General features: G+C 44.6%; 1 protein-coding gene across 2 annotated transcripts in view; it reads right to left on the minus strand.

The window, feature by feature from the left end:
• The window catches only part of MBD2 (methyl-CpG binding domain protein 2), a 54013-nt gene extending 49899 nt beyond the window's left edge, over positions 1-4114 (minus strand). The window contains exon 1 of one of the 2 annotated variants that reach the window (XM_070421177.1): positions 3521-4114. In XM_070421177.1, the coding sequence (XP_070277278.1) occupies positions 3521-4056 (536 nt within the window). In that variant the 5' untranslated portion in view covers positions 4057-4114. The remainder of the gene's footprint in view (positions 1-3520) is intronic. The other variant, XM_070421178.1, reaches the window with a different exon arrangement.
• Positions 4115-10390: the final 6276 nt, after the last annotated feature.

Below are 10390 nucleotides of genomic sequence, written 5' to 3' on the forward strand. Positions count from 1 at the left end.
CAGCCCTGGGAAGTGTAAGTGACAAGCTCAAGGCTGCACCCCTGGGAAGCGCAGCGTTAGAATACCAACTCCAGACCTCTTAGCTCCTGTGCTCTACTGCCTTCCCCAGACTCCTACTTTCATCATGTATCTCATGATTTTACAGACCTCAATTATATTGTGTCCAAGTCCTCTTCTCTCCAGATCAAGATGAAATCTCTAGTCTCTCTTCATGCACCTGGCTCCCTATGATTATTTTATTTTATTTTGTTTTAATTGTTCTCTAGTTCCATTGTCTTTTCTTTTGAGAGAAGTGATCAGGCGTGAATACATCATAATTTGGTAAGAATCAAAATGTTTACTATTGTGTTTCCAATATCCAACCAGATGATATATTACAGCAGCAGCTGTAACAGTTGCCCATGACTCCCAGGTGTTTAACCCAGGTATAAGCAAAAGTCAAGAGCCCTGTCCAGTGTGGTCCAGTGGTTAGTGTCAGCCGAGCACCTAAGAGTCTCCGGTTCCATTCCCAGTAAAATGATTGTTCAAATCATGAGTTCAAATAATGGCAACGAACTTTTTTAGGAACTGTACCAGTGGATCCAACGCTTTATCAAACCACGCCCTTTTGAAAAACAAACTTTGGGTGATAATATATGAACTGCCACTATACTATCAGTAGTCCTGACAGAAGGCATAATTATACTGCTTAACTGGCAACCGGAGGCACACCTTCCTATTAGAACTTGGCAGTCTCAGGAAACCAAAATACCATTCTACCAAAATGTGAGGCTTTCTTGATGAGCTTAAGTCCAATTAATAAGTGTTAAGACAGACCCTGCGTTAACAGACACAGATTTCTCTAAATTAATCTCCCTAGGGGCAGGCTAATTCAGGAGTCAGCATTATTAGAATCAGTGTGAACAACTAGGTGCAGGTGTTCACATTGCCAACCGGAGAGTTAACGCTTAACCACCTATTAACGATATGGTGGGTGTTTTGAGCTACTGGTTTTTAACGGGTCGGGTGTATACAGGGATGGTAATATGCAAAGTGGTGACACTGCGGATTGAAAAATAATGTGTTCACCTTTGCTACAAGTAGGTGACCTTCAACATTCATCACTGAAAGTGGAAGTCAGTATCACATACCACGTGTGTCCTCCTACCTCAGAGTTTAACCTCTCGGAAGGAAATGAAGACCGGGTGTTACAATCCTGCCTAGGAACTAACAGTTTGTAGGTAGTGAACAGACAACACTCCTTCCAGCCTGAACCAAGAACATGTGGCACAAATCTATGCAATGTGTCCTTTAATTGTGCATGGACACGTAAAAAGCATATTACGTTCTATTGTCTCATAAAAAGAATAATTACCACTATACTGGTTTGTGATTTGTCTTCGATGAATGTTTGAAAAGTTGTTTTAAATTATATCAGTTTTCTACCATAAAATATCTACTGAGTTTGTATAAAAAAAGTAAACATCAAAAATGTACACACATCGCTCGACCAGGGTGGCTCAGGGGTTGAGCGTCAACCCATGAACCAGGAGGTCTCAGTCTGATTCCCAGTCAGGGCACATGCCTGGGTTTCGGGCTCAACGCCCTGTGGTGGGCACACAGGAGGCAGCCGATCAATAATTCTCTCTCATCATTGCTGTTTCTCTCTCTCTCTCTTTCTCCCTTCCTTTCTGAAAACAATAAAAATATATTTTTTAATTTACAACACGTTCAAAATATATTAAGTGACCACAAATTAGAACGCAGTAATCTATTTTCTGAAATAATTTTTCTAACTACTGCAAGGAAAAAAAAAAAAACTTTGCAAAAACCAAAAGTTAGTTTGAATAAATACGTCATCTCAAAGCCAAACAAACCATATCCCAGGAGAAAGAAACATCACAGAGAGTGCAACTGAGTTTAATATGCTCTACTGAGGATAGACTAGCCTCCTACCCCCCAAGTTCTCAGAAAGAAGGCTTGCATACCACCTGCTTAGAAAAACAGAAGGAGCTGTTAATGAAAGAATATGCAAAAGGGAACAATGTGAATATCACTACAACAAACAAGTGAACTTGAGAGGAGTAAGAATTTGTTCCACAATTTACTTTCTTAGTATTATTCAAGTACATTTAATATTTAATGATGGGAAAATACAAAACAAGATAACCATCTTTGTATGATTAAGTTTTTCATTTTATCTTTTACGATGTCAAGATAAGTGGTCTCAGATAAACTGACAAAACAGTTCTAATAAACCACTTTATTTTTTTACTTGAAGAAATGAAATAAATTTACTGAAGCTACTCATCCATATACTTGAGCAACTATCAGAAATACACAGCATTCATATTTACATGTGATGCCAGTAGTGATCACATTCTTGTGTATGCACGTATGTATATACCCATACACATGTGTGTATTTCTTAACCTTTTAAATCTACTTACGAGTATTTGCAATTCATATACACATACACTTTAATACGTTTTCCCAGGGGTACTATATTAACCAACTCGAGGTCAGAAGAATGCAAGCCCTTCAAAATATTATTCTAATGGCCAAATGGCTGACAACTGGTTGTAACACCCAAATATTATTCCCTGGAAAAATGATTCAATCAGCCCACAAACACAGCCTGCAAGCCACTGAATAGAACATGCTCCCACTTTGTCCTGGAAGTGGGAAAACTCATAAGAAATGTGAGTCAATTTGTTGATAAGAAAATTCCACTGGCATCAACAGCCACAGGCATCTTCCTGATCTCCCTGGGTCATCCAAACCAATGACATGGGCAGCAGGACCACATCATTCAGACCCGGGTTTCTCAACCGTGGCGCCAGTGTCCCTGGGGCAAAGCCTGCTGTGGAAGAGCTAGCAGCATCCCTCGCCTCGACCCACTAGATGCCGGTTGCTGCCCCTTCCAAGGGGTGACCATCAAAAATGTCCCCAGACATTGACAAATGGCCCCCCTCCCCCGGGAGGCTACTTGGGGTCTAGGAGTCTCACTGCTTAGTTCAGTGCTTAGTTTTCAAACGGGTGCCAAGTCCTGCGACACCCACCGAAAGGGCTGCAGGCACTTGACGGGAAACTCGCCTGGACCCACCAGGGGGCCGAAGCCCCGCTACCCCAGGTGGCTCATTCCTGCACGTGTGCATGATTCAACGCTGGCGGGGATGCGTCTGCGAGGGCTGGGAACGGAGCCAACCGCGACTGGGGTTTACAGTTTCGATGAGTTGCACCTCCTTTTAACCCTTCGGCGGCTGGTCATCGCCGCCAGAGTAACCCTTTCTGCGCCAACCACCGTCTCCAACACCTGCAACCGCGGACGCCCGGCTCTGGGCTCTCACTGCACCGGGCTCAGCTCGCACCCCAGGGCTCAGGCACCTCGACTACCAGGCCAGCCGGCCGGTGCCGCTTCCCTAGGACACCCCAGCTCTCAGCTGGACTCCCCCCGCACAGGGCTGCGCTTGACCCTTGACCCCGGCCTGACCCCGCCACCACCAACCCCCCCCTCCCCACCCCCCCCCCAGGGCGGTACCTGAAGTAGTAGACATCGCTCTTGCCGGCACTGAGCCCAGATTTTCGGATCACTTCCTCCTTCTTCCATCCGGGGGGGAGGGCCGGGCAGTCCATCCTCTTCCCGCTCTCCGTGGCCCGGGGTCCCCTGGGCCCCGGTCCCGCGCTCCCCGACGGGAAAGGGACCGGCTCCCGCCGGGGGGCGCCGCCGCCACCGCTGCCGCCGCCGCAGACGCCGTCGCCGCCAAGGCCGCTGCCGCCACTCGGGGGACGGCCGCGGCCCCGTCCCCGGCCACGGCCCCGTCCCCGTCCCCGGCCACGGCCCCGGCCACGGCCACAGACGCCGCCGCCCCGGCCCGCCTGCTTCCACCGCCCCCGGCCACGGCCGCCGCCCCGAGCGACTTCCCTGCGCACGCCGCTCACCGGGGACGGGGCGAGCGCGCTGCCCTGGCCCCCCTGCTCTATGGCGGAGTCGCCGCCAGCGCCGCTGCCGCCCGCCGCGCTCTCCCCCTCCTCCTGCTCCGGGCAGCAGCGGCCTCCCCCCGGGTGCGCGCGCATCCAGCCCCCTCCCCAGCCGGCGCTGCGCTTCTTCCGTAACCGAGCCCTTGGAATCCCGGAGACCCGCCCCGCCCGCAGAGCGGCGCGCGGGGGACGCGCGCAAGCATCATAGAGCGGACGCGCACAGAGCGGCCCTCCCGCCCGGGGCGTGGCCCCGGCCACCGCCCCTTAGGTCCTCCAAGCGCTCGGGGCGGCCATCTTGTCTCCGCCCCCTCGAGGCCACGCCCCCACGCCTGCGCTCGCTCCGCCCCCGGCCGCGCCCTTCCGGCTCTTGCCCCGCCCCGCGCGCGGATCCCGGAAGGCGGGACGGCTCGGAGTCCCTGGTGGAGGGATGTCAGAGGTGATGCGGCTGCCGGTGCTTGGAACAGGGCTCAGCTCCCACCGGGTGATTTTACCCGCGCTTGCTTGCCAATTACTGAACAACGAACGAGATATATCTCATATTTTATATTCACTAATTCGATTGTTCATTGAACGGGGTAACAGATGCCCTTTCTTGTCTCTGCACCCAAGCTTGCCAGCCAGCCGGGTCGAAGGAGTGAGTCAGTGTCCCTTTAGTACAGCGGTTCTCAACCTGTGGGTCGCGACCCCTTTGGGGGTCAAACGACCCTTTCACAGGGGTCGCCTAAGACCATCGGAAAACACATATAGAATTACATATTGTTTTTGTGATTAATCACTATGGTTTAATTATGTTCAATTTGTAACAATGAAAATACATCCTGCATATCAGATATTTACATGACGACTCATAACAGTAGCAGAATTACAGTTATGAAGTAGCAACGAAAATAATTTTATGATTCGGGGTCACCACAACATGAGGAACTGTATGAAAGGGTCGCGACATTGGGAAGGTTGAGAACCACTGCTTTAGTATCACTACCCTGAAAAGCCTGACTTCTAGACAGTGATGGCAAACCTATGACACGCATGTCAGAGGTGACCCGTGAACTCATTTTTTTGGTTGATTTTTCTTTGTTAAATGGCATTTAAATATATAAAATAAATATCAAAAGTATAAGTCTTTGTTTTACTATGGTTGCAAAGATCAAAAAATTTCTATATGTGACACGGCACCAGAGTTAAGTTAGGGTTTTTCAAAATGCTGACACACCGAGCTCAAAAGGTTTGCCATCACTGCCCTAGGACTTGGTAAGGCTGAATGTATGTAGGAAAATGATAACTTGGAACTTTAACTCCAGCTGTACGTGGTTTACCTCAAAATTCTTAAAAAGACCAGAATCCCTGAATCCATCTAGAATTTACCAAATTTCAGGATCTTCTCCTAATTTGGACTCCCTCGACTAATGGCCTTTGGCAAGTATCAGTGGCCTTTGGCTTGGTAAACACTCCCTTATGTTGAAAGTTAACCCATTGTCACAAACTTGTAGGAGTCTGTGTGGAATTTATTTCGACCTGCCCATGCATTCATAAGTGACTTTTAATGAATAATGCCAAGTTGATTAGAAACTGATGCAGTCCAGCCAGCCTGGCTCATCTACCTGTGCACCTCCGAAGGCACCTTGTGAAAGTGACAGCTGAAGGAGGAAAAAAAAGAGAGAGAAGAAGAAGAAAAGAAAAAAGAACCAATAACTGAATCTTAAGGGACACCTACATTAAGGCTCAGATGAAGGAGTAAAAGTCTGAGAACTAGGAGATTAACGTTTAGATGGCAAACCCTCTGTAAGAGAAGGGCTTTGATTATCACACCTGATTAAAACTAAAGGGTACACATAAGCAAACATCTAGGTAGAAATGGTAATTGAGGCAATAGGTGGGAAAAGATATACTTTTGGAAATGTTTACCTTTCCAAGCTATGTCTACCCAGGGTATAGATCAAATGGTACAGTGAGTATAAAAGCATGTTTAAATAAATAAATCACCAACTTAAGGTAATTACTTTGACTCCTACTACCTGATTCCATTTGCTAAATCCTAGTAGATCTAGTTCAATGTTCCCTCTGCTAAGAAAAATCTCATTTAGACATTTCGAAAGCTTTTTAGGTCACACTTGAATTTTTCTGCTATGATGCCATAAAGCAACGTAGCAAAAGGAAGAAACAAACAGACAAAACACCACTTATTTATTCTCTCAATAAAAGAAGAAAACTGATTAAATTCAGGAATTAGATTGAGAGCCTAAAGGTACTGAGAACAGATGCTAAAAGTACTGAGATAGTTCCCTTTGTTTCCCTTAAAATACTGGACAAATAATGAACTTTGGTAATTCTGGAGAACTGCATTTTATATCACTCCTCCAATAAGAATAGCAACACTGTTTTTCTCAGTACAGTTGTGACAACATTTTTCAATTTTATCTCCGTTGCAGTGGAAAAGGTCTCGCTGGCCTTACCGTTTGGAAAAAGTGGAAGACAAGAGGGAATTATGTTTGAAATCTGGTCCATTAAACAAACAATAGAGACTTAACCACCTCTGATCTGAGCCTCCCAGGTGTAAAGCAGGTGCTGAAACACCAACTGTCACCCCTGGAAGACTCTTGTTTTCAAAAAAATATTTTTCTTTTTATTGTTTACCAAGTCAATTTGAGGCTAAGCCATTAACGAAAAGGTGGTTTTCAAGAAAAATAAGTGTTCGTTTGGATTTTTTATTGAGAAAAATAAGACAAATTCAGGAACTGTTGGGAGATAATGGCTGGTTTTAAGATCCGTATATTTTGACAAATATATAACCTGCATTTGAAATTTGGAGTGTGATAAGATACTAAATGAAAGAAGGGCTTAAATGTTGGGAAAACTTACTTTTTTTCAAACAGTGTGGTCAGAATGTATCAAGACCTTACACCGGAATAAGGGCACAGCCACAAAACGTTTCCAGCTCCAATTAGCAGGTTGTATGAGTCACTGAGTTGGCCCAACTACTGTTCACCGAATTCCCAGCTAAGACGAAATGCTGCTGGTGTGGCATGTCAGGAGGCTGGATGACACTTTCAAGTACCTGCAGTATAAATAAAGATTTTTTTTTAATTGCCTTTCACTTGGAGTGACTACAGAGACTCTTACACTGCATAGTTCAAACTGAGAAGAGTTAATTACCTGAAAGGCAAGAGAAAACAAGGAGAGGCGCGTTTTGAACCAAAAGGAAATTATTTCCGAAGACAGTGTCTGATACATTTTTTTTTTTTTTAATTTTCTGCTAGTTGTTACGTTAGCCATAGGCAAGTGGCTGGTACTCTTAAGTATTTAGGATTAAAACATGGGGAGATGCTTATTTGATCTAACTTCCTAAAATAGGAAACACAGTTCTACCAGTAGAAAGAAAACGATCTTTAGGTTTCAAGGCCCTAAGACACCATTTAACAGGCTAAACGGTGGTTTTAAACCTTAATTGTCTCTGCAAAGCACCAGAAGTCTAGGACACATGATCCAGGAGAAATAAGGGCTGACTATGGCTGCTGTTCGCAGGAGGAGGAGGAGCCGTAACTGAGTAACTCAGAAAATAATCTCGCCAGGACGCCTCCTGCGGTAAGTGACTTTCCCAATGTCTCACATCCGTCTCAGTTGAGAGCTTGTCTGCTTAACTGTTTTCAAACTTGCTCCTACTGCCTCTGGTTTCTTCACCCGTGAAGTTGCTGCTTCCTCTAAGTCAGTGGTTCTCAACCTTCCTAATGCCGCGACCCTTTAATACAGTTCCTCATGTTGCGGTGACCCCCAATTTCATTGTTACAAATTGAACATAATTAAAGCATAGTGATTAATCACAAAAACAATATGTAATTATATATGTGTTTTCCGATGGTCTTAGGCGACTGAAGGGTCCCGTGTTTGATTCCAGTCAAGGGCACATGCCTGGATTGTGGACTCAATCCCCAGTGTGGGGTGTGCAGAAGGCAGCCAATCAATGATTCTCTCTCATCATTGATTTTTCTATCTCTTCTCCCTCTCACTTCCTCTCTGAAATCAATAAAAATATATAAAAAAAAATTTTTTAAGACATTGAGATATACGTGTGTGTATAAAATTTCATAGAATATGGGGAGGAGTTAAGTTATTTGAAGTCAAAGACAAATATGTAAGTACAGGTAAATATACAAACTCAGGAATAATTGTTTAGAAATAGAATCTCATTTTGTGTTGTCTTTCATGATATATATTCCACAAAATTTTTGAAAAACAGGAATAAACTATCTGACTAGTGGCAATTTGTACCATATTCACTTTGGGATGAGTGATTTGGCTTCTGGGGGGGACCATTCTGAATAGCAAATTTATTTAATTTGATGACTATTTATTTGATAATTTACTTGTTTTTAACATAAATTTGTTTAATTTTTAATTACATAAAAACCAGAAGTATAATGAAGTTGAAACAAGTTTCATATTTTCACATGTTTAAGTAACATTAGAACAATAATTTAACTCAGCATGGAGGGGTGGTAGTTCTTAGTGATTTTTTTCCTTGTAAAAGGAGTATGTATTTTCTCAAGTTTGAGAAAAAGTGCCCTAATTTGCATATCCTTTCTTCCTATGTAATAAAATTAATATTCACCTCTGGTGATGCCTTACTTCTTGAACTTCTTTCCTTCTTTGACTTATGAAACATCAAACGCTTCTGATTCTCCTATCTGTTACTTTCCAGTTGCCTTCATGTATATTCTTCCTTGGATAGTTCCTCAAATGATGGTGTTCTCTGAGGTTCTACCCTTAGATACCTTGTCTTCCATTCTGCATGCTCTCCTTTGGCAACGTCGCCTACTTACAAGATTTAACCACAGGAGCTAACTCCCACCCTGAGATGCCAGCGTGGCTTAGGCAACATTGGCAAGGTTATCCTACTATAGACACCCTATAGCAGTTCTCCAGATGGAAAAAAAAAATTCATTGTCTACTTTTCAAGTCTTGAGGGGCCCAAGGCCAAGCACCCCTCTACCATTCTTGAGTTGTGAATTCAATTGAGAAATAAGAAAAGGAGTAAGAAAGATAATGTAATGTCCAGCCCTAGCCGGTTTGGCTCAGTGGATAGAGCGGGCCTGCTGACTGAAGGGTCCCGGGTTCTATTCCAGACAAGGGCACATGCCTGGGTTGCGGGCTGGATCCCCTATAGGGGGCATGCAGGAGGCAGCCGATCCATGATTCTCTCTCATCATTGATGTTTCTATCTCTTTCCCTCTCCCTTCCTGTCTGAAATCAATAAAAAAAATAAAAATAAAAAACTTAAAAATAAAAATAAAAAAGATAATGTCCAAAATAACTCCTTTGTCAAAGAGGAGCCTCTCCCGCCTCCACTAAGGATGTCTGACTGCAGCTTAGGCCTGCTCCCCACGGTGAGCAGGATAACCTTTGTCTAGGCCGGAGGTTATCATATAGTGTGAGAGCTTAATGGGCTTGTTACTGAACCCCAAAGTTAATCAACTAAACTGCTTTATTAGGATCATATTACATAGGATCTCTTCCTTGCCCCCGACCCAGCTCTGTGGACCTGGTTTTTACTCTTAGTCTTTATAACATGGCCAAGAATAATCAAGGATATATTAAGAATAATCAAGAATAAATAGAGGAGGGAGGCGGCAAAATGTCAAAGAGGAAGATAAGAGAGGAAGTGGCTAAAACAACAAACAAAACCCCTCTCTGTTTAAAAACAAGAGTAGCCAAAGCCGGTTTGGCTCAGTGGATAGAGCATCGGCCTGCGGACTGGGGGGTCCAGGGTTCGATTCCAGTCAGGGGCATGTACCTTGGTTGCGGGCACATCCCCAGTGGGAGGTGTGCAGGAGGCAGCTGGTCGATGTTTCTCTCTCATCGATGTTTCTAACTCTCTGTCTCTCTCCCTTCCTCTCTGTAACAAAATCAATAAAATATATTTTAAAACAAGAGTAGAAAGACACATTACCTTCTAGTAGTATATCATGTGAGTGCTGAAAATGGTCATTTTAAGTATTATGTTTCAAAACCATGTTAACATGTTTTTTTCTGAGAAGTTTGGGAAATATTCAAATGAATTAATCCAAAATTTAGAATAATGACTAGATTATAAGATCTGAATTGTCTAATAAGATAGAAGGATAAGATACTGATATAATGCTATATAAGAAAAGGGTAATATGCAAATTGTCCCTAACAGCAGAACGACCGGTTGCTATGAGCATCTGACCACCAGGGGGCAGACGCTCAATGCAGGAGCTGCCCCCTGGTGGTCAGTGCGCTCCCACAGGGGGAGCTCTGCTCAGTCACAAGCTGGCCTGACGGCTGCCAGCGCAGCAGCGGTGGCGGGAGCCTCTCCCGCCTCCACTAAGGATGTCTGACTGCAGCTTAGGCCTGCTCCCCACGGTGAGCAGGCCTACACTGTCAGTGGAACATCCCCTGAGGGCTCCCGGAC

The sequence above is a fragment of the Myotis yumanensis genome, unplaced genomic scaffold (genome assembly GCF_028538775.1).
Source record: "Myotis yumanensis isolate MYYU_CA2020_CCGP unplaced genomic scaffold, mMyoYum1.0.hap1 SCAF_7, whole genome shotgun sequence".
In the NCBI taxonomy this organism is placed as follows: domain Eukaryota; kingdom Metazoa; phylum Chordata; class Mammalia; order Chiroptera; family Vespertilionidae; genus Myotis; species Myotis yumanensis.